Source organism: Cryptomeria japonica, chromosome 6, assembly GCF_030272615.1.
Source record: "Cryptomeria japonica chromosome 6, Sugi_1.0, whole genome shotgun sequence".
NCBI classification, from domain to species: domain Eukaryota; kingdom Viridiplantae; phylum Streptophyta; class Pinopsida; order Cupressales; family Cupressaceae; genus Cryptomeria; species Cryptomeria japonica.
In genome coordinates, this window is record NC_081410.1 from 484,387,873 (window position 1) to 484,413,425 (window position 25,553).

Genomic DNA, 25,553 nt, shown 5'->3' on the forward strand with positions numbered 1-25,553 from the left:
CCAGCCAGAGTCCTAAGTCCTAGATAATTCACACCTTGAAAGTTGATCACGATTATGTTCGCAAAGGGAAGTTGAATGAAGAACCTAAGGTGAAATCACAAATATTGTCAAATCAAAATTGCTCATGAGCAAGTTTGAAGCCTGAAGCTAAGATGCCTAAGGCAAATCAAAAATTGCACCTTTTGACTGAATTGGCCTAAATTTTGAGTTTGCAATGTATATAGCAAAATCTTGCAAAGTGACTAAAGATGTGAAGTTGAATAAGTAAACAAGACATTTCTCGCAAAACTGCCAATTTAGTCGAACGCATTTGTTGAGCAATTAAAGCCAATACAAAGTTCAAAATTGCTAAAGCTCACAAAATTGGTTTCCAAGCCGAAATTGGCAAAGCTACAAATTGCACGAAATAGTCTAAGAGGCCGAAAAAGTGAGATGTTAAATCATGCAAATAACCTCTTTAGGCAGAAAATGTCAAAAGCTACCACATCACGCCATCATCTCACAAAACACTTCACCTAGCCGAAAAAGGTTAAAGGCACTTAAGTTTGCAAAATCAGTCTCTTAGCCGAAATTGAGAAAATAGTCTAAGTTGCGCAAAGGAAAGCGAGAAGCCAAAAGTTGCAAAGGCCAAGACTCACAAAGTCGGCTTCTAAACCGAAATTGGATAAAAGGAAGTCTAATTCGCACAAGATAGTCAGTTATCTGAAATAAGCAAGGGCATTCACAATCGCCCATTCCCACCTAAGAAGCCAAGAAAGTCCAGACCGCGCAAAATCTCCAATTTGCTCGAAGTTGGAGACAAAGGGTGATAAGGCATTTCAAATAAAGGGCGTATTAAGGCATTTCAAGATCATACATTTCGGACTTTTAGCCCAAAATTTGAGGGTTTAGGGTAAACAAGAGGGCTCAAAGTCCCGCATTTGGGCCTAGAAACCCGAAATTTATAAAGGCGTTGAAACAAAGTCTTAAAACTCCTAAGTCGCACATATCATCTCATAGGCCAACAATGGGAGGAGTCCAAATCGCAGTATACAGCTTTAGTTCGCGCAATCTATCTTCTATTTAGCCGAAAATCTTCAAGAGAGCCAAGTCGCGCAAAATAATCCTTTGAGACGAAAAATCTTCATAGGGTTCAAATCACGCAGACGATGTTCTTTAGCCAGAATTCATTCAAAATCTTAAAATGGTGCAAAGAACATCATTTGGCAGATAAGGAGAATAAGAAGAAGATGAAGAATCAGATCGCCTAAACCTCTTTCAAGCCAAAAATCAAACAATAGGTTCAAAATCACGCCAACAAGTTAAAATCTCCAAGTTCACAGAAGGGGTCTCTCTTTAGCCGAAGTCGTTTGAAAACAAAATCGCCAGGTAAGTTCAATTTCCTCCTTCAAATGGTTAAGATTTGTACAAAATTGTCATGTTTTTTAACCCTAGGTTTAATGTACAAGATAAGCTTCAAATTGATTTTTGAGAACCTAAACACCCAAATAATCAATCATACTTTGTCAAAATCGGCCTTCAAACTGAAATTTCAAACTTAGGCAAACTTTAGAGGTTTCAAGCCTAAAATAAACACTCGAGCATCATTCCAAGTGCTCCTGAAACGTTTGAATCTCCCTTTAATATCTAGCAAAGCAAACAAGTTCGAATATAAAACACTTTTAAAGCTGAAACTTTTTTGCAAATTCCAAATCAATAGCATAGGGAGCAGCATCGTTTAAAGATGCTCATTCGATATCAATGACCAACAACTTTCAAATTTCAAACTTTCCAAGAGTCTAAAGCGCATACGATCATCTTTCCGAAAAATTGCAAGCACGATCATCTTTGAAACATTAAGTGCGAAGCAAAATTGAAAATTCAAAATACTCATTCGTGTAAACCGATGGTCGTAGCATCTTTTTCAGAACATCAGCAATCAGGAGCAACTCTTTTGAAAATCTGCTCGAATCAGCTACCCAAAAAACAACCAATCTTCAGTATCCCGGTCGTATTTAAAACGCAGAATTAAGATTGTTTAAATAGCTTGTTTCAAGACGTTTTCAAACTTTAAATTGTCTGGCTGCTTAACAATTTTTTATTCTAACGCCGTCTTCTAGCACTACTAACCCATGTTTTCGCTTTAAAACTTGTCTCGTAATCCGTGTACGGGTGTGCAAAATAAATGCCTCATCGGACGGTAGAGTCTTCAAAGGCAGCCAGTGCACCAGGAACATCACAAACCTCCAGAGCCAACATTCCCCACAAGATGGAAAAAATGAAATATCAGTATCAGGGGGTGATCAAAGAGTCAAAGGTCCAAAGTGAGTGGGATAATGTTGGGGATACAGACCTTGGGCATATAAACATTCAAGACTTCAGAGACAGAGTGTATGCTCCAAATGCATATGGAAAACCCAGGCGGATGCTAGAAAGTGGCATCACGCAGGCTGCTGGTTTCCCACCGGCAATACAAAATTATGAGCTTGTGGTCGAGGCCGCAAGGCACTATCAACCGGAAACAAGAATGGTGGTGGTAAAGGGAATGATAATGGCCGACTTCACACCTGAGGCCATCGGGGAAGCATTTGACATCCCGCTGCTTGAACGCGCCACCGCAGTGACCATTGATGAGGCCCATCTCGCTGTTGACAAGGATCCCAATAAGTGCAAGATATTAATAAACGAAGAATGGTTTAAAGTAAGAAGACCCCCGAGCACTAGGATCGTCAAAAAGACCTACAGGAGCAAGTTTAATGATGAGTATAGGGACATGGTCACGCTACTTAGCCGAGGTATGGGGCTCCCCCAGTCTAACCTATATGAGGATTGGATGTTCTATTTCACCGAGCAGGTCTTTAATGGAAAGGCTAAGTTTGACTGGGCTCGGATCATTAGCGATAACATTCACACACAGCTAGTAGAGCTCGAGGAGAAGAAATACTTCACCATGACCTCCTACTTAGTCTATATGTTCACTAGGCATCAGCAGCTGCCAGGGTTGATCAAAAAGGGTGAGATTGGGAATGGGTAGGTAAAGGTGTATGATTGCTACCCCCCAATTGCATTATCATAACATAGCTCAGAGAGAAAAGAACAACATTGCCTATGCAGTTGGTCAATATGAGCGCGTGAATGATGCATTCTTACAATGCGCATGGTTAGGATGATGCAGGGGGATTACATATAAGGCTGTCACAGCAAGCTACCACATTGATACGGAAGTACGAGGCGTGGTTCATTCAGTTCCCTCACTTCTCCTATATCAGAATCTCGGGCTTTGAGGGCACACCATACCAACTTCCCTGTTATCCATCAAACAGAATGGTCCTCATGGAGGTTGCAAGACAGGCGCACCCAGCAGGACACATACTCAGAGAAAAAAAGCATTCGGGGTTCACATTCCTAATGGTCATAGGCAAGAATGATGTATATTTCAAAAACTCTATACAGGCCAAGGAATCCTTTGATGAATTGGCAACATATTGCTTGCAGGAGCATCTCCCCAGGAGATACTTCGACCCCGCTGGGTTAGGAAAGAAGGCCTATGGTAGGCATTACAAAGCTAAGGTATCCATAGAGGACTGCTGGGCTAACTGCCTAGATGACTTTGAGGTCCGCCGGCAAGAATACTCAAAGTTAGATGTTCAGCAAATGAGCGATTTTGAGTACCGCCAGGTCCCGGATCAGGTAGTTGATTATGGAGATTGCTTGCAAACCCAAGATTATGAGGTAGTTAAAGACCTCCCACCTGCCATTAACTAGGCCCAGAGCCCGATCACAGACTTAGAGGCCATCATGGAAGGCCCTAGAAGATATACAGACAACTGGCTATCTCAGCAGATAGAAAGGCTAACTCATGAAGGGACTCTGTTCACCTATAATCTCATGGGCAATCTTGATTCCCAATCTTCAGAGGACGAAGGAGCCTCAAGTGCGCCAAGGGAAGAAGTTGAGAAGCCGAAGAAGAAAAGAAAGAAGGCAAAGGCTAGCAAGGGAGCTCAAACATCAAAGAGAACAAGAAGGGAGAAGATACCAATTAGGAGGCCAGAAGTTACTACCTCATCCAAGGATTCCAGTTCGGATAATGATGTAGTCGAGATTGATCATCTACCAACCCCACCTTCACAGAATGATCCAATTCCATCAGAGGCGAATGATCCCCGGATGCAAAGTGAGCAAGAAACAGAGACACGGATCATTAGCTTGGAGGGACCTGAGAATCAAGTCAAAGATGGAGAAATTGTGCCAGAGCAAGGGACTGACAGACAAGAGCTCGCGCAAGGGAGCAAACACAAGGCACACCAAGAAGAAGGTGCTACCAAGGATAACACCATAGTTGAAGGAGAAAAGGAAGAAGATAGAACCCAAGAACCCAATAAAACTGAGGAGCAACCACTATTAGAAGCCACACATCAGTTGCTCAGTGAGGTGGGAGAAAACTCAACCGTAAGTAAAGGACCAGATACAGCGCCAAACCCACCTTCTACATCCGATCAACCATAGATAGGCAGCGAGTCCGCTGAGACATCTAGAGGACAAGGTGGGGAGTTGGTGGTTACATCAGGACAAACCATCCCTCGTGACTGGTTGATAGCCCGGGCACAACGGAAAGCAGTTGTCAAGCCACCAATTAACCTGGAAGACATTCTCTTGAATAGGAGAAGCACAGACCAAAGGAAAGAAGAAGTCAAGAACTTACTCCAAGATCACCAAGGAGGGGCAGAGGAATCGGACGATTCATATTGCTGCTCTGCCCACAGACAAACCAGCAAATCGGGTTGCATTGGCCGACTATAGCATCACATACATCCCGATAGGGAGAGCAACCAAAGAGGAAAGAGAAGAATTCAAAGATTCTGTGCAGGATATGCTCAAGCAACTAGATGAAATAATTGTTGAAAGAGACATGTATCAAGCTCGTGTTGAGCAAGCTGAGGGATACGTAGATCACTTGTTAAGACCACTACAACACAATGTTGAGTCCCACATTCCCCCTTTGGCATTGGCACAGAAAACTATAGTTGACTTTGAAGGAGTGTGTGACACCGCCAAAGCAGTTAGAGAATGGATCCGGAGTATTAAGACGGGGGGAGAGAATCATCAAAGATGTGCGCGACGTGGCAATCAATATGCCGTTAACCCGCAAAAAGATGGCAGAGGCAGAGAAAGAGTGCTTCGAAATCCAAGAGATAATCGACATAGCTCTACCCCTTATGAGGGCTCTCTTCTGGACTCACGCTCAGATTCCCACGCTGCAGACAATCCTAGATCCATATAATATCAGCACCTTTAAGAAATGGTATTGGATTGTTACCATGAAGAATGACATGGCGGACACCATCAGAAAGATTCAAAAGGATTGCAAAGAGGCCTTGTCTAGCATTGAGAATATCAGTGAAAATATCCTCAAGGCATTGGTCATTGATTGGAAAGATGACATGGAGGGTGACGATATAGTATCACGATGGAATGGCAAGTTGAGTGCTGATAAAACTACATACTCCACGGAGGACATAGAATTCACCAGCCAGCTGCACGCAAATATACTGCGTTTTGAAGCTCATCAATTTGTCTGGCGTGAACGGCTGAGGGTAGTGGACATCCATCGGGAAGGCAATCGGTTCAAAGTGTGTAATCCTCCCATTCCTCCGAGTAAGGAATTGTTCCCATTGTGCATAAGGTTTTAGAAATATGTTCGAGTAGAGCGCGCAGCAAACCGGGACATCTAGAAAGATTACTTGCAAGAGGAAGTTGAATTTTTGGTGGAAGAATCTGCCTCGAGAAAGGAAAAAGTGCTTTCATAAATAATTGTTTCTTTTAAATTCCAAATGCACTTTTCCAAGATAGTTGCTTCTTTTCAACTACCCAAAGTCATTGGAAAGTTTGAGCTCCGTGCAAGTGCACTTTTTGGGGAGCAACTTTATGTTGGGTAGTTATTAGTTAGTTGGTAGTTGGTGAGGGATATTTGTTCCTTATTAATAGGTATGGGCAGCCATGCCTTAGAGAATGAATCTAGGCCACTTGTAAAGTTCAAATCTGGGCCATTCATCCAATTTAAGAAATCTATAAAAGGGACTGTTTTCCCCTCTTTTTGTAAGAAGTTCTAAGATTGTTGCTGAAACTCTGGCGAATTTTATTCAAATTTAACGGAAATTAAAGTTGTCTTATTTTCATGTCAGTGCATGGTCTCCTTCATTATTTAATTTTCATATCAAGTATTTTGTTTTCAGATAGTATTTTCAAGTTAGTATTTGATAGAAACCTTGAAGTTCATACCATTAAGGATTGACTAATTGTCACTCCCCCTGCATGATTAATCTGAACCCACTTATATGCTTAGTTCAGTTGTTAAATATCAAATGGATGGATGTAAATGTTCTACATTTTATGTTTAATAGCATGAAAATCTAACTCCCCTTGAAGATTGCATCAGATTTTACATAATTGTGCTTTATTAGCTGGTAAAGTTAAATCTGGTTTTTTGAAGGTTTCAGTCTATTTTCCTGAATATGTTGTCTTAGATAGACTAATTAGCTGCTCTATCCCTCTTTTCCCCTCTTTTTTCCCTTTTTTTTTAATCAGAAAGTTGAAGTCCAAAACAGCATCATATTAAAGAGAAATTTGATGAAGTCAAGACTGTAGAGTCTTAGGGAACCCGTACAACCAAAACTGATTTTATCTAACCACGTAAGTCCCCTTTGTGTTTCCAGCAAAACACATCAAACAACTGAATTATCCTACAGTCATAAACTGACAGTTGGAACCTTGAGGTCGTCCTCGTTGATCAAATAAAAACAGCATTAGGGATCCCTTATATCAAGAGAGGATAGAATACTCAGTAAAATAATTCTATTCTGCGTTGGCCGGATATAGTTGTAGCAATAAGATTTTAGCCCCGTCAACACAACCCACTCACAACATGCTCTTCCTTGGTTTGATAACAAACAATGCCTTCATCCCAATGTTTGAAAACACCCATACATTTCCATAAAGCCAAGGGCTGCCTTATGTACTCACCACAGTTTTTCTATTGCACCACTTTGTTCTTCTTATGTGATGAAGAACCCAAAACACTGATTTGAGCTTCATAGCTGTAGCCTTCAGCTCTAACGGGTCCTACAATGATACTGTAGGCTGAACCCTGAAAAATATGGCACAAATCAGATTGTTTGTAGGCTGGAAACAAGTTGCAACAGCCACACACCACCTAGAAACTCCCCCAAATCAGTATTATGGTAGCTGGAATGATTGTCCCCAATAGCAAAAACCTTCAACAAAAACACCAAGCAAGGAAACTCTCTGAAAATTTGCAAACTTACAGTCTTACAGCTGTTCATGTAATATTCCCTTCTTGCACCTAGCTCAGTTCAAGTTTTCCATTAGCCAATTCCCGAGTTCCCGTAGGCTAAGTGGATATGGTTGGGGAACTCAATGTCCTGAGGTGAGCTCTTTCAATGAGTTTTGGTGTTTCCGGCAAACATTCTATTTTTGGCATGTTGCTATTTTTAGTATGTGCTAGTTTTAGCACTTGGTCATGGCCTCAATTCCTCTCTCAATTCAGTGCAATGGGTTTCAGTTGAACTTGATGAGTTCTATTGCTTTCAAAAGAGATTTATTTTATTTTATTCACTAAGTCTTTATAAAGTGCTTTTTAAAAGTGAACCGCCTTGTGCCTAGTAACATGAAGTTGTTTTTAAAGAAGGGCCATTTATCCTAAGTTGATGCCTAAGGAGGAGGAGAAAGTTATATTTTAAAGAGTTTATAATATATTTCCAAAAAAGGTGACGCCAAGGAGGAATAAGGATATTTAAAGTAAATTAAAATGTTCTATTTAAGAGTTCATAAAGGGTCAAAATTCTATGGGGATTTTAAGTTGCTTTCAAAATTAATTTTGGAGGGAAAAAGTTTGGTTGCTCTGATTTCCTTTACAATCTACATATTCATGTTTTGAGCTCTCATTTGACATGCTGAAGACAATTATTTGTGATATTTTCTCTGATGAGAAGACAACCCTCTGTGGTTTTTGGTGTTGGTTCAACTCAGCCTTCTGGAAAATGAAATCCTTTCCAAAGAAGATTGGCTGTGGTAGTGGAAGATCCACTCTAGCTGATTGTTGGAAATATCATACAAGTATTTCACATGTGCATTCAAATTTGAGTTATCTTTTATGTGGTTTCTTTCATTGGCAGATTTGCAAATTATTTGGATATTTTGCTAGATATTGGTGGAGAAAAAATGGGTGAATGGTTGTTTTGATTATCTCATTTGTATGAAATAGACTATTGGTGTGCATTTTGGGCATAGTCTTTGTGAGCTGAGGGCTTCATTTAGCTATTACATTTTGACAAGGGTTTCCATTGTTTGGTGTGAGCTTCAGCTTCTTGGTCATTTGGACTCTTGCCTGGCCGTTTAGTTTGGAAGGGAGAAAAAGGGAAGATTACCAAACTTGCTGGTTGCTGGTCACATTAATATCTACAAGAACAGACCAAGCATTTAAGTGTGTGAAGATTGAATCTGCTGCAAACTTCAGCAAACTTGCACTTTAATCTCCACAGGCAAATTGAGTTCTTTCTCAAAGAAAATGACAAGTATTCAAAGCATAAAGTGTTCCTGTGCAGTTCTGAGCACATTAAATGCAATTTTCAGAATGACATATGCATTTTCAGGTAAGTTATCTTGCTGCTGTTCAATTCAGATTTACATCTATACTTGAGAGGTCAGAAAATTATATAACTTGTTCCTGTAAACTTATCTGTTGATGCAAAATAAAAATAAAGACTTTTGTTTCAGTTTATATGCAAAGAAAGATTAAATTTGTTATTCTCAATCAGTGCATGCACTCTTCTGCATATACCTATGTGCTCATTAGCATCAAACCCAAACACTTTCACATTATATGCATGCAAATTGTTTGTTATAATGATATGGTAAAGAATGCAACTACTATTTAGTCAACTGTTTGACAAAATACCTTCGTAGCTAGGTGGGCGAAAGAAATGCAAAAAAAATGAAAGTGCAAATACAGTAGGATCTTACAGTTCATGACTAATAACAGTTATTCATGACCTGAAATTATCTAAACCAACGATGTGAAAATGGTGTAGCAACTGCAAAATTTGGCAACGCAGGGGAACGTACAGGCTGAGAACAGCCATGCAAGGACTGAAAAATCTCCACTAGCAGTCATGAACTGAAAAGTACTCCTTCCCATGACTGAAAACACATGTAAAACCGCATGTATTAGTGCAAATGAAATAATGTGGTGGCTGATAGTAATCATGACAGCAATAATAATGCTGAAATTAGGTTCACAGCTGTCATAGGCATCTTTCCTTTGTCACTTGATGATAGTATCTGTTGTCACAAAAGTTTGCACCATGGTTACAAAACTCGGACTTGGCTCGGACTCATCAAGCTGATTTTTGACTCGGACTTGGACTCGGCGCCTACACTCGGGAAAGACTCGGCCAAGACTCGGCAAATTGAAAAACCCAGGAAATTCCAAATTTTTTGAGGATTTAAAACCTGTTTCATGCATCCTTTAATAAATAAAAATTAAAGACACAATAATCTCATCAAATAGAAGCACATACACAAGTTTACATTGATCACATAAGTATAAATGCAAATCAACAACATGAACTATGGAAATCTGATGAATCTAATTCATAAAATCTTACCGATATTTGTGGAACACCTGCAAACACTTTATAAACTCTATATTGAATTCCTCAATGTGATTCTGATTGGACTTCATCTTTGTTTAACAATTTCAACTCTTAACCCGACAGGCTGGCAGGGTCAAATCTCAGATACCACTGTGAGATACCCTTACTGATTTCACCCCAAGTTCTTGTAATATATTCCAAACAATTATAACAAACATTTGCAAAATGTCTAATGCTCAGAAAATAATATTTGCAGAGCAGACTTGGTTTGTAACCAGCTTGACATTTTATAAGAACTCAAAGTATTACAACATGGTGCACCTTATCAGCTGTGTCTACCAGCATATTTGCATTCAATCATATTCAACTAAACAAAGATATTTGCACACTAAATAGCAACTAAATCATAATAAATGAACAGCTATTACTGGACAGATTTGTAGAAATAACTTTAATAAAGAATTTCATAAAGCTGAGTTTGATATAAATATTGACCAATGTTGTTATATGGAGCCTAATCAAACTCGAAGGTTAAATTTTCTCCACTTTTATCGGCCTAATTTCCCCCCAAATTATTCAATGGGGGTTTGGGGGCAGCATTGCCAAGACGGGTCAAGGGACAGCACCGCTTGTGGGGTCCAGGGGCAAGCTCAAACGACTTATTATTTTATAAAGGCGTTGGGAGTTATTTTTTCTATTGGCTGATATCTAATGCTCAGAAAATAATATTTGTAGAATATCCATCAAAGTCCAAGGTTTGCGTTGGCTTTATCACTCCTCACGTCCTTGAAATTTGTCTCTAATGGAGACTGCACTGACTTTTTAAAAAATTTAGCCTTTTTTTTACTTGCTAGGTGGCATAGTCTGGGGCTTAGGACTCAGAAAATCTGTTGAGTCTGATAGACTCGCGAATCTACGCAGACCCGGCCAGACTCGACCTAGTCCGAGTCCAGGGTCCTCTAGCCTTGGTAGAGGTGACCCGCCTCGGGACTTGCTGAGTCTGGGCCAGACTCTGCGAGTCCTATAACTCCGGTTTGCACCCTTGCTGAGCTATCAACTCAGCAACCTCATGAAACATAGAAACAACCCTGAAGTGTGTGACCTTGCGCAAAGGAGTTGAATCTCCGAAGAAAGCCGACTTCCTTCTCAATCCAAGTGCAGAAGTTGAACCAACTCAACAATCCAAGCTCTACTTCTAAACCTATCCTAACAGCTTGTAGAGAAAAAGGGAAGAAGGAAATGCTAAAAAGAGATGCACCAAGATAAGAGATGTTCCTCACCCCAAACAAAACAACACAAAATATCAATCGAAATACCCTGGAGATGCAAAAACTTCACTTGCATGAATGACCCCAAACGCACATATAGAAGTTAGGATTCGCAGAATGTCAAAAGGAGAGAAAGGTTTCCCACAAGTCACACTTAGAAACAAGTTAACACAGCATATATGTGAGAGAAAGCCACAAAACATACACTTATAATGAAGGTAAGAAAACACACACAACATGCATAAGTTGAAGGGGGGCAAGAATGATAATTTCAATTCATTCTTAAGCCAATGGCCGAACTTACAATTTCACAAATGCAAGAAAATATGCAAATCTTCAAGAGAAGTGAAAAAGCGAAGAGTAGCTCAAGCCAGAGAGGAGAGAACCCTTTACAATGAGACTTAACAACCTATATATAGTAAATTGGTCGCAAAGAAGAGTCTAATGGTCAAAGAGGGGGAACCTTGACCCCGGCATGCACAAGAGAACGTGTCTAGGAAGGTAGGGAAGTGCACAGATCTGAAATGGTTGTGCATGCAAACACCCATCCATACCCTGACAAGGCAATCCTAAAAAAGAAAGTACTTTTAGAAGGAGATTGCCTGGCATTCCAAAGTCAGAGCATACAGACCTGACATGAAGGCCACCATAAATAAGCATGGCCTTGGACTCCACTTGATGGCAATCTTGCAAAAATCATTAAATGCGCCCATGTAGCTCCATAAGTGAAAGTAGACAAGTTGCAGGAGTTGGTGGAGCATTAAGAGCCTTGAGTGTTGATCATGCCATTTGGAAGTATTGATGTCACCAAAGGATGGATGTCGAGCCTTCAAGAAAACGCTATAAGGGAAGAGGAGGCGGGAACCCTAGAGTCTGGAGGAATGAGAGAGAGGACTCAAGGTTTCGGGGTCTGGGGAAAACCGGATACCTCTCCTCAAAAGGGAAGGGGTAGACCGGTTCCCCGAACTCCGGAATATGGAAGGAAGGGAAGTTCAAGATTTTGAGGTTCAAAGAGACAGGATAGCTCTCCCCAAAAGGGAAAGGGTAGACTAGTTCCCCGGACTCCGGAATCTGAAAGGAAGGGAAGTCTGAGATTCTGAGGTCTCGGGAGATAAGATACCTCTCCCCAAAAGGGAAGGGGTAGACTGGTTCCTCGGACTTTGGAATCCAAAAGGAAGGGAAGTTCGGGATTCGGAGGTCCGAGTTGACGGGATACCTCTCCCCAAAAGGGAAGAGGTAGACCGGTTCCCTAAACTCCGAAATCCGAAAGAGAAGTTTGAGATTCTGGGGTCCAAGGAGACGAGATACCTCTCCCTAAAAGGGAAGGGGTAGACCGGTTCCCTGAACTCCGAAATCCAGAAGTAAGGGAATTCTGGGATTCCGAGATGACGGGATACCTCTCCCCAAAAGGGAAGGGGTAGACTAGTTCCCTAGACTCTGGAATCCAGACAGAAGGGAAGTCTGGGATTACGGGGTCCAAGGAGACAGGATATTGTTGATGTGTTTTTTATGCACATGCAAACACAGAATAAAATACCCAAAAGTGTTTTATCCTCTCTTGATCAAAATCTCTCAAATGTTGAAGATTCCCATAAGGATCGCTTGAGATACTCCAAGGTTCTTCAATGTTGGATAACAAGGAAGCATCCTCCAATAAGAAAATGAATCGCCACACAGGATCATATCAAGCTATCATCTAGAATTTTGTTCCCCTTTTCCTTCTCCTTTCTGGCATATTCAATGAATCTAGTCATCATACATTCGATCTCCGTTGTTGGAAGTGGTGGCAGGTTCTTCAATTGCTCTTCTAGGTGAATGACCTCGTCAAAGGCTATGATGATGGTTTTAGTATTCCATCCAGGCTTAAGGTCCTTCGTCTTGCTGACTAGTACCATCAGCGCATGCATGTCATCTAACTGGTTCTCCGTGATCAAGCCATCAGTTCCATGAAATATGACATTTATTCTTTCTTCCAACTCTATGTTGTCTATGTGTGTTCCAGGGTCGATCTTCCTCTCAAGAATGATTTGTACTACTTCTACAATCTTGTCCTGAATGAGGTGAATGGTTTCTTCAACTTGATTGCACCTGTTATTAATATCTTCAAAGATGATCTTCTTCATGCGAAGCAAACTACTCCAATGTAGAAAGCTTGATGTGGGTCCATCCCTCGTTATCTTTTCTTTCACCAAAACTTCCCTAGATGTCTTTCTCATTTCTTGCAAGATAGGGATAGTGATGTCTCTAGTGTAGACAAACGCATCAAAGGCTTCCATGAGAGCATGAGATCCCCCAAGAACCTTTATAATTCTACCATGAGTCTTCATCATATCTCTTATGAACTCGTTTACTATCTTGAAAGATTTATCTATCCATGCATCCATTAGTTGTGCCGAATTCTTCATCTTCTCCATATGATCTATTGATTCAGAAGGAGGCAGTGGTGATGGTGTAACTGATGGATCATGTTGTCACAATGGCTCCTTGAATTGCTGGAAGTAGTTTCTCCATGCACCCACTTCTTTTTCCAGTTTCCTATTCTTATCTACTTCCATCCTAAGCATGTCATGAACTGTTTTCACTGAATCATTCATATCTTCCAATGCTTGCTCCGGATTGATTGGATCCAAATCAATAGTCTCCATGTCATACTCTTCCACTGTCATTTCATCTAATTTGTATCTTTCGAGAACCTGTATCATCTCTTATCACCTTGAAAATCTTCGTGGCTTTCCTCTTCTCAGTGATTTCTTGAGTCCGACTTAAGAGGCTATCCAAGTCACCTACTAGTTTTTCATCAACTATTATTACTTCTCTAGCAAGTCACTCTTTAAGCCATGCAAGGATAGATGATCTTCCTTCTCCCACTTGTGTCTCCTCGTGCAACTACTCATCTCTAGGAGGGGAAGTTGTCTCATCATTCTCTTCTCCTTCATCTTCATCATTCACTTGAATGTGAGGAGTGAGATCTTCTTGATCTTGTGATAACTTTTCTTTTCCTCTATCATTTTGAACTGTAGATTCCATCGATTCATTCACCCCATGACTCAATTCCTTATCAAGTCTTCGATTCTCATGACCTTCATTTCGGTTCATCTCCTCTTCATGCCTAGAGGAAGTGCTTGAAGGATGACCAAAATTTGACTTATGTCTCTTTCTTGATGCTTCTTTCTCTCCATGATCATCTTTTCTCTTCAAACCTCTAGATTGAGCTGATTGAGATGCGCTTCCACTCGCACTTGCATCTTCTTCATCACCCACTCTTGTTTCCAGGTTAAATGTCATTGTCATGTTTTGTTCTTTCAACTTCTGATGTCGGACATCTATCCATTTGCAAGTGTAGGCTAGGACCTGTTTCATCAATTCCTTCAAATCTGTGACTTCCATCTCAATCCAATTGACCTTTATCTCCTTGTCTTCCTTCTCATAGGTGGGTTGGAGACACTTCCTGCTATCTTCTGCTTGGTCAACAACACTAAAGACTTTGCACTTTCGAATGAAGTCAAGAGGTAGCCTGGAGTGCATTCTTCTTTTCACTTCACAATCATTTTGGGCATTCATCCAAAAGTCTTCCAACTGCCATATGCGCTTGTACTTCTTTCCAACAACTCCCCTTACGTTATCATAGGGATCAAAGTTATCTCTAGGAGTGAATGGCATGATTGAATAGAGAGATAACTCTTCCTTGGCTCTCTCAGTTGCTTGAAGAGAAGGACAGACTTCAATAGAATCTCCGAGTGAAATGAGGAAAGAGATGCTAGACCCATGTTTATGCCTATATGCCTTGACATATGCTGCTAATTGCCTCACCACTTCAAGTAGCACTATCCTATCAGTCGGATAGCGTGGCAACATGCAAGGAGAAGAAGGACATCCTTGAATCCTTATGTACGTGAACTTCGGGAATTGAATGAACCATGCACCAAATTGCTTGATCAATGCTTATGTCGCTGGAGACAACCGTTGATGAATCCCACCTTGTAGAATCCTTGCAATATGAATAGTGAAAGCATCATTGACTCTTCTATAATGTTGCTTAGTCAGATGGTGTAGCTGTGTATACGCCTCACAAGCTCCTATTTCTCCTGGTCCTCTTCCAACTATGCCTCTATACATCAGTCCAACATACTCATAATTCCTAGCAAGAGAGTGTATGACATAAGAACTCATGTTCAATGTCCTAGTGCAGATGAGTCTCCTCAGTTGAACATCCAGGTTATTGTTGATGAGTCTTGCCCAATTGATTGTATCCTTGCCATGAGTGATTGTCTCTATGAAGAAGAACATCCAGTTCTCAAAGTAGAATGCTTGTGGTGCACCTACAAGTCGATTGAGTAGAGTGATGAAATCCCTGAATTCATCCTTGAAATCTACTTTGTGGCCTGCTAGGCATCTTGCTTTTGTCGGGTCTACTCTTCAATAGCCAACATTTGTTGATAATTTCCGAACATGCTTCCGGATCATCGTCATAGACTGATTTAGCTCCTTCTGAGCTCTTGTAGATCATGTCTCTCAGTTCCAATAGGTGGAAGGCTTCACTGATAGCTGCTTTTGAAAGGTAGGCAAGCACTCTTCCATCCTTCACTATTGTCCTCGTGTGAGAATCGTAATGTTTGGCACATTCAACCATCAACTCGTGGCATTGAACCGTCGGAGGGAAGCCACTTGCTTTCACTATTCCACAATCCATCATCTTCCTTGCTATCGCAGTAGGTTTGCTTGTGGACAATGAGCTTCGGAACTTCTTGGGATCAAATTTCCCAAGGTTGGTATCTCCTATGTTGCTCCAATGAGACGTGATCTATGTCTCCAACACCTCGCTCTTTTGATCTTCCTTGATGAGTGCTTGACGTGTACCGGCCCTACTAGTCTTTGGCACTGCCATTCTTCACCTATGAGGATTATCTAAGTTAGGGTTATGGTGAATAATATGCATATTATTGATTTCAACGCCTATTAGACCTTAGAAATGACAATAAAATAGCTTATAACATTGATTCAAATCTATTTTAAGCTCAAACAAATCTGAAAATGAATGTCTACTAGGACTAATTCCCTTATTTCAGTACATATATCTGCACTTGAGCCTTCAAAACTTATGAAGTTAAAAGGCCTAATTTCAACAAAATGATCAAAAAAAAAATATGCATAAATCAGACCTGCACCAATTAAAGATTGCACATACCTCTGGTTTTTTGATGATTTAACCTGATATAGATGTTTCTTGATCAAAGGATGTGGCTGAGAATACTCAGCAAGCTGAATGTGAGTGAACAAATTCGCCCCTCTTGTGATAAATTTGCTGCTCCTTTGGACAAATTCGCTGTTATAATGATGAAGTTCGCTGATGGTATGCTTCCTTGCTGATTGAATTCACTATCTTGCTGATCAAAATCGCAAATGATGCTGATTGGGATCGCTGATCTGCTCTTGAAATTCGAGAAGGAATATGTTTTGGATTGGTGATCAAATGATTGTTTGGAGTCTCCTTATATAGGCGCCTTAAGGGGGAGATGTGTCTCTTAGGGTGAAGGCCGACTTGATCTTATGCAAATAAAAATTAAATTTATTACCTCGGGGTGGCTGACTTAACATTACTCCTTTTGAATTTATGCTATTGGCGCCAAAATGTGTTTTTCAAATTGCTAGCAGTAGTCTTTGAGCAAATTCGCTCCTAAAAGGAAGCAATGGAACTATTTTTCACTCCTAGAAGGGAGCAATGGCAATGAAATTCACTCCATCCTGAAGACAATGGAAGTTCGCTCTTGAACATAAGCAAAGGATGTAGGCTTTGCTTCAATATCAAGGCAATGGAAGCTAAAATCGCTTCAACATAGGAGCAATGGAAGTGGTAAGAAACTCAACTCACTTAGCCAAATTTTATCAATTTCACCTTTTTATGCCTCAAGATTATCATTTCTCCTATGTGGAATGTTTCAAATCATCACCAAAATTGCTTAAGGAGAATTTTCGCTCTCAAAGAGAAACAAAGGAAGGCAATTTCGCTCCCAATGAGGAGCAAAGGAAGCATAATTCGCTCCTAGAGAGGAGCAAAGGAAATTTTTTGATACTTAACCAAATTATTGTCCTCCTCCTTCATTCCAACAATTCATTTCCTTAAGATTTTCATCCTCATGCACAAAATCATTAATTACCTTCATCAAATGCTTTAAGGAAGATTTTGCTCTAATATTGGGGCAATAGAAGTGAAATTTGCTCTTGGAGGGGAGCAATGGAAGAACATTTCACTCTAACGAGAAGGCAATGGAGATGACTTCAAATTTGCTCTTCATCACTTCATGTTTGAGTAATTTGCCATCTATGCATGTGAAGGAGTCAATTCAACCTTGGAGAAGGCTTTGAGATCAATTTCGCTCCCAAGCTCAAGCAAAGGAAGGCATTTTCATTCCCAATGAGGAGCAACGGAAGTTAAAATCGCTCCAATTGAGGAGCAAAGGAAATAGCCTCCAATTCGACACTTGACTCTTTTTGGCTCATTTACCTTCATTCCATCAACTTAAATGACTTGTTCCACACACCAAATTAATGATATCTAGCTCTTGGTTGAATTCCCACAAGGATTTAGCAACCAAACAAAGCATTAAAAGTTCATTTGACAAAACAACAATCGGTTATTTCTCCGTTTCCACATGACTGCAAATGTCAAGCATCTTCTAGGGTTTCAAATCCTGCAAGTCCAACCACCTGTTGAGCAACTCATTTTGCAAATCAAAAAAGGGTAATTAATGCATAGAAAATATTTGTACCTACATATCTCCTTGGTCATTTGTAAATTTTCATGAAAACTCCTAAGTGATAAATTGTGATAGCATTCTAGTCTACAGCTTTCTCTTTCCACATCTGCTGGTGCGATTGTAATACAGACTTGACAAATGTTGCAGCGTTCTAAGTCATTGCATTTGCAATGGTAATGTCTACATTGCATGTAAATTTATAAAGTTTGAAGAGGGATTATTAAGCATGTTAAGTTGTTGATCTCATAGCTCTTTTGTTATCTCTATGTATTGTTTGGAGTAGGAAATTAGTTTAATCTGAAATTATTCCCAACAAAATATCTTTGACAGCTTTAAGAGGTTTTATCCTTAGAGAATTGCGTCTTGAATGTTTCTTGAGCTTAATAGAGATTATAAGTGCAGTAAGTTAGTCCTTGGTTTAGTGACAACTTTTGGAGCCATGCATACATTGGATACTGTTGAAAATTTGTCCATTTGTCTATCTTCAGTTGCAATTAATTCTAATAAGAATACCCTATTGAATCCAACTAAGAACAAAATTTAGAAGAGATTATCCACACTCAGCAATGACCTATTATTACTCACTCTTTGTTGATAAGTTGATCTATCCACCCTTCAAGAACAAGCTTGCCCTAGGCTTGAAGTGGATCGATCCCTCTAGAAATATGCATAGCAAGCTTTGGACCCAATAGAACTCACCATACTTTAGAGTAGGATTAATCAGTATGTTGCTGTAAAAATGAGTAATAGATGTACACATCAAATGAACCTCCAATCTGATAATTTGTCCAAAGGCATTAAGTTCAATGCTGATATGCAGAAACTAGACATAAATTTCAGAATTACAATGATGTAAATCCACTCAACAGCTGACCATGTACTCAAAATATGCAAAATGGAAGATGAAATCACTGATGTATGGCCTGTAAATGTGCTGCAGCAGTGATGAACCTGCCCCTGTACCTCTATATGGACTACAAATGATGTCAAACACTCCAAATGAGGTCACTCAGCAGAAAATGCATATAAATGGGGGCATTCAGCAGAATAGGTTTCTGGAATTGATGCAATCTACAATAATTTGTCCAGTACCAGTTGCCCTAATGTTGGAACGACTGAATCAGCAACCAGGGATCATAAATGGGCCTGTAACAAGTATTTATGATGGTACAGTTGAGTGGAAAAGCTGCCAAAACCTTCTTCAATTATGGCACCCAAACTAGTCACAAAACCTACAATAAAATTGGCATCCAGACACCAAAAAATGACCCTTCTGAAATTTCCCTTGGATGAAAGTGGGACCCCTCCTTCAATGGCACTTAGGAAAATTCAAAATAATGATGTTGATCAGCTCCAATACTCTAAAAATGGAGACTTATGATTTGCTTGCAAATATCAATTCACCAAAACCTGCAAATACGAACAAGAACTATAAATCAGCACACCATGCAACTCCCATATAGAATTGCCAATGTTAGAGGTTGAGGGTTTCTATCCTCGCCTCCAAAAATGGAAATCCAAGAGAATTTTTCGTCCTTCTAGACCTCAAAGAAAATGCCAAAATAAGTTTGTGATCCTGAAATGAAGCTAGGCACCTCCTTCAAATACCTTTCTTGATTGGGCCCTTGGATTTTAATTTCCCTCCAAGTATTTAAAAACACTTTTTTTCTTCTATTTTTATTTTAAGTATTGAAAAATACTTTTATTTTCAATAATAATGTTCAAAAATACTTTTCATTTTAATACTAATGTTTAAAAACGCTTTTTATTTTAATTTTAATAATATTATTAAGTTGCCCCTAAAATTAGAAATTACCATGCCCAACTTAATATAATATTATAATTTTTTTTCTCCAAAAAAGGGGACATGACATTAGAGTCCACCCACACATTGGGATTTTGATTCTGAAGATGCCCCACTAAGTGATGAGGAGGCAGAGGAGAGATTGGTTGGGGTACCATTGAATGAACTAGTTCCTCAAGTTGAAAGTGACTCAGATTCAAACTTCCATTTTGATACATACAAAGATGAGGTGTAACAGCAGTAGATCTAGTTGCTATATTGTTTTTCTACAATTTGTCATTTTGTAGTTGTAAGCTTTTAGCCTTTGATTATATAATATATATTACATATATACATATTAGCAATTGAAAACACCAAAATTTGTTAAATTGTATGTCAACACCCTCATGTGAATTTTCAATTCAGTTCAAATATTATTTATTATGTCTATATAATGAATATGGTGAATGCTTTATTATATGAATAAATGAAATTTTTTTATTTTTTTTTTTTCCTTTATTTTTTAAATTGCCATTACCCAAAATAAAAGGCCTCCCATCCCCTATTGTTTCAAAAAAAGAAAGGAAAGGCCTCTTAGCCCTTCTTGTCATCATCAAAACACGTTCATATGTTTTTTAATCACCCCTATCCCAAAAGCATCATTGACTTGGGGCTTAACAATTGCAAACATTGTCATAACATAAAACACAAATAAGACACATCATTTCCACACGATTGCTAGAAACTTTTGTCTTCACAAATAAAAACAATATCGCAACTCAAAACACCTAAAACACAAATAACCTAATGTCAAATGTAATTTGCCAATTGCTGAGATTTTGACAACATAAAACACAAGATACATCCTTTCCACATTGTTAATATAATGTCTCTTCTTAACAAATGCAAATATTCTCACATCCTAAACACAAATAACCTATATATAAATTGTAATTAACCGAATATAGTCATTATAAGTTTAAAAATTTAGAACACAAATAAGACATACCCTTTTCACCTTATTGTTAGAAAATGTTATTGCAACAAATGCAAACACTCACAATCTAAAACACATATACACTAATTGCCTATTATAATTGACCAATTAGTGGCATTCTCACAACCTAAAATACAAATAAGATGCATCCTTTCCACATGATTGCTAAAATCTTTCTTCTTAACAAATGACAACAATCCTGCAACCAGAAACACCCAAAACACAAATAATTAAAATGTCAATCAAAATTTTACAATGGCCACATTTTGACAGGACGAAATACTAATAAGATGCACCCCTCCAAAATTATTATTAAAATATTTCTTCTTAACAAATGCAAATATTCTCACTAGCGAAGCACAATTAACCTGATATAATTTGTAATTGGCCAAATGCAAACATTCTGACAGCCTAAAAGTTAAGACACAATTATAACACACGCTTTCCACTTTATCATTCAAAAATTTCATCTTAACAAATACAAAGATTCTCGATTTCTAAAACACAAAGAACCAAATTGCCAATTGTAATTGACCAATCAGAGACAGTCCCACAACCTAAAACGCAAATAACCTAATTTCCAGTTCTAATTGACCACTGCCAGACATTCTCGCAGCGTGAAACACAGGTGAGACACACAGTTTTACATGAATGTTAGGAAATTTCTTCTCAACAAAGACAAACACGTTCTCACAACCTAGAACACTTAAAAAATAAAATTAACTAAATGCCGATTGTGATTGGCCAACTGCATATGTTCTCACATACTAAAACGCAAATAAGACATAGTGTCCAAGGAGTTGAACTTAATTGGTTAAAATGTTGGGTTCTCATTGTGGAGACCCAAGCTCAATTTCCCATAGGAACATCTTAAGTGGAATTCTAAGTTGTGAATCTTGGTCTTCGATAAGAGGTGGTTTCTAAATAGAAGTAGATTTCTAAGTAGTGACTCTTGATCTTCCATAGGTGAATTCTAATGTGTTTGCTTGTAGGAGCTTGTATTGGTCTATTGTTGATGCTTGTATGAACAAGATATTTGTAATTGATATTCAATTCAAAAATAAAAATAAGGCATAGCCTTTTCATAATATTTAGAATTTTTCTTCTTTACATTCACAACACCCAGAGCAAAACAAATGTGACCTGCACTAACAGACTAGACAAGGTATCGCCAATTGATCCATATCAGGCTGTCTCCTCGGGAATTAATAACCCAATCATCAGCCATACCTGTTGAATACCAGTTCCCAAATTTTACGCCCTGGTCATAGACATCAGAATTGGCAGGGTAGTAACCCCCACAGAGAGATATAATTGAGAGCTCGAGAGGGCAAGTCCCCCTACCATATCTCTAGGACAAGCAAAACGTAGAACTTAGAATCCAAGAGATCATCTTCGTAAAGGGATTAAATCCAGCACCCCTATCCAAATTATCCAGGAAACCACGTCGCTCATCAGTTGATGGGAGCTATATCCAAAAAGGAAAGCCCAGGTCGATGATGTATACTCTGTATTTGAGCCTTCCATTTTAGCTATGAACTAATTAAGTGAGCACGGTAGAGAAGAGGGTATAGCATCCTTAAGCCCAAACAATAACCTTAAAAAAAAGATGCATCCCTTCCACATTATTATAACTACAACACAAATAAGATGCATCTTTTCCACACAATTGTTGCAAATTCTCTTTTTTCAGCGAATAGCATTGTAAGATTATAATTTGTTTGTTAAAAATTTGCTTATTTCAGTAAATAATATTGCAGAATTTTACGTTGTTGTTGGAAACTCTCTTACGTAGGAAAATAATATTGGAATTTTACATTGTGGTTTAACAAAATCTTTTTTCAGCAGATAAATTATAGAATTTTACAATAGTATCAAAAAAAAATCTTATTTCAGCAATTAATATTGTAGAATTTTACATTAATTTTAATTTTTTTTTTAAATCTTGTCTGAGCGAATAATATTGAACGAGATTTGCATTATTGCTAGTGCTTTTTTCTTAAAGCAACATAATTGTAGACTCGTTATTAGGGTTTTTAACACTTTCTTCATTCAGCAAATAATTGTAGAATCGTCAAAAGATAGTCATTACCTTTGGAGATATTCGGAGCTAAAACCAAATCTGCCACATGTTGAGAACTAACAGAAAATGCAGACGCTTGGGCAGCTGGTTTTGGAATCATTAAATTGTCGTTATTTTCCTCTAGTGCTTTGTTCATTTTTCTCTGCTTGGCACGCAGAGCTGCATTAGCCGTCCTCTTCTTCAACTGAAAATAATGCTTTTCGCAGAGTGTCCTGTTGGGCATGGCCAGTGCATGGCACCGCCATTGTTTGCCATCTGATCGTTTGCAGCGTTTATCTTCTTCCTCCATACTATGAAAGCCTGAACTATGCAGAATTCAAACCTGGGAACTTGAATTGTTTGTGTAGGCAATCAAAATGTACAATTCAGCTTATTCAACTGTAATTGTTCGAAGCTGCTGTGAAACGCCTGCGAGGGTTTTCAGAGGGCTCGCACCCTCATTGTATTAGCAGAGCAGCGAGAAGTTATATTTGTTTGTTTTTTCATTTTTTGAAAGTTTCAAAACAAATTTGGCCAATTGTTTTTAATTTTTCCATTGTTTAATAAATTTTATATTCCAATGTTAGTTGCTTTCCAAGTTCGAAAAAGATGCACAAGGAGGGCCATCTCATTTTAAAATGCACCCAATCCCGAACTGTACGTTAGGGGGACAAGTTCTGCATAATGAATGAGTACTTTTTACTTTAATTTGCTAAAAACTTTGAAAAGTATAAAATTAACTCTCTTCCATTTTATTCATAAGCTAAAATAATTAAGTAATAATCCCTCCACACATATATATGAGTACTTTTTACCACTTTGAAAAGTATAAAATTAACTCTCTTTCATTTATTCATAAGCTAAAATAATAAAATAACAAGAGACCCAAAGCATCAAGTTTTGTCAATAGTATGGTTAGTTTAGAGTAAAAAACAATAGAAAATGCATTTACTTACATGCAAAAATCTAGATTTATTATTAGTAATAAAATAATTTGAAATGTATTGTGAAATTGTAGATATTTGCATAAAAAGAGTTTAAGATGAAATAATTATTTAAAATTAATAAAGTAAAATTATTCTATTTTATTAAATTTGACTCTTTTGTAAATTCGTCTAACAATACCAAAATACAATAAAATCATTTATAATTTTGACCATGATATTGTTTGTGCAACAAAGCTTTCAATGGAGAAGTAATAACTTCAAATAAACTATGCACCCAATTATAGAGATCCAAACACAACTAAAAGAAAACCTCTAAATCGAAAAGACAATCAAGTTGAGGAAGTCTAAGGGATAGAAAAGGGAGAGAGTTAGTGATAAAAAAGGAGAGAGATACAAATAGAAAGGAGGAGAGATAAAGAGATGAGAATAGAACCTTTGGTATGTAATGGGTATATTGAAGAGGTGTGGTGAGTTAATTAGAAAAAAAATGTTGTATATTTTTCATACATTTGCATAGTACATGAGGTCAATTGGTGGAACATTTAGAAAATGATGTTGTTTGTGCAACAAAGGTATCAAGTGATAGCGAAGCAACTATCATCCATGAAGAGAGAGAGAGAGAGAGAGAGAGAGAGAGAGAGAGATGGATAAATTGTAAAGTTATATTCAATCGCAATAAAAGAACTTATTATATATGTGAGAATATTATATGATTATATTGTCTAATATTCTTATTGTTTCGTTTGCAGGCTGAAGGAGAGAGATTATTTATGTTTTCTATGTCTTCTCCAAATGATTCATGTTGGGCTTTATATGTTTAGAGGACCGATCAATAGATGTCTTGACCGGTCATGTCATTTAGACATGACCGATCAAGGCACCTATTGATCGGTGCCTTTTCATATTGCACATCCCAATCTATGTTACGTTTGGTAACTAACATTAATACTTAAACACTCGGTTGAAGCGGTGTTTAGTTATGATGCTTTGTTAATGGTCCGAAAAATTTTATGAACTAAACTCGATAACAATAATATTACATATGCTATCAGGTTACTAGCCCGATAGCATTAGATCGACGCTTAACTATGTTAAGCAAGTTGCCGATCTAATCCATCTTTATCCAATGTCAATATCACAATCATGATCAATGTTATAATCTGGTAAACATATTCAGTTCAAAAAACAGAAATCAGATAATCTAATAGCATAGATGAATAACCAAAACAAAACAACGGAGAATAATAGGTTAGGAGAGTCTTATCTTGCAGAAGCTACTAATGCATTAACACTCCCTCTTAGCCTTGGAAGATAGATAAAGTAACCTGAATCACATTTCTTTTTCATAATATTAGTCTCCAAGAGCATATATCATCTATACATCTGATATGAAGTACCATCAGAGCATAAGATACAAATATAAAACATCACTCTAAGTATGTGACATAGAGTATCACCTAACCATGTGTTATAAAAGATTTATCATTTCATTATGACAAGATATCACCTGAACACGTGATATCAATATTGCCTAAACACGCAATACTAAGGATAAACATATGAGGATGGTTAAGTTCTCATCTTATCCAGGTTGTGATATGTGCACAAACATTTTATACAAAGTGTTATCACAATACCATCATGGCACATCCATGACATACCAGAGATCCAACATGATAACTGGTTAGAGAATCATAAGATCGTCACCTTATGATGTCTGCATACAAGTGTTCATAATCTGAGAGATCATCACCTCTTAGATATGAACACGGGGGGTGAAACCCAGAATGTCCCAACATGACAAAAGAAGTTTACACATTAAACATCTTATGTACAAAGCAGATTACCTTTCTATCATACCTAAACCTTTTCTGAAGTGATCAACCTTCACTCTGGAAAGTGGTTTGGTCATAATATCTGTAGTCTGATCTCCTATGCTAACATATTCCAATTTGATCACATTTTTTCTACCGTGTCTCGCACATAATGGTATGGAATCTCAATATGCTTGGATTTGTCATGAAATACTGGATTTATAGAAAGCTTTATGCAGCTCTAGTTATCACAATGGATGACAGTGGGTTTCATGGG

At 38.2% G+C, this 25,553-nt stretch overlaps 1 protein-coding gene across 11 annotated transcripts in view; it reads right to left on the reverse strand.

Annotated features, from left to right (window-relative positions):
• The window catches only part of LOC131052772 (lysine-specific demethylase JMJ27), a 107,485-nt gene extending 84,440 nt beyond the window's left edge, over window positions 1-23,045 (reverse strand). For 7 of the 11 annotated variants that reach the window (XR_009107510.2, XR_009107509.2, XR_009107508.2 and 4 more), the window contains exon 1: window positions 22,546-23,042. Coding sequence is in view for 6 of the 11 variants with exons in the window: in XM_057987378.2 (XP_057843361.2) it covers window positions 22,546-22,825 (280 nt within the window). In the remaining 5 variants the exon portion in view is untranslated. Of the gene's footprint in view, window positions 1-22,545 lie in introns of all 11 variants that reach the window. The other 4 variants (XR_009107511.2, XM_059207446.1, XM_059207445.1 and 1 more) reach the window with 2 other exon arrangements.
• Window positions 23,046-25,553: the final 2,508 nt, after the last annotated feature.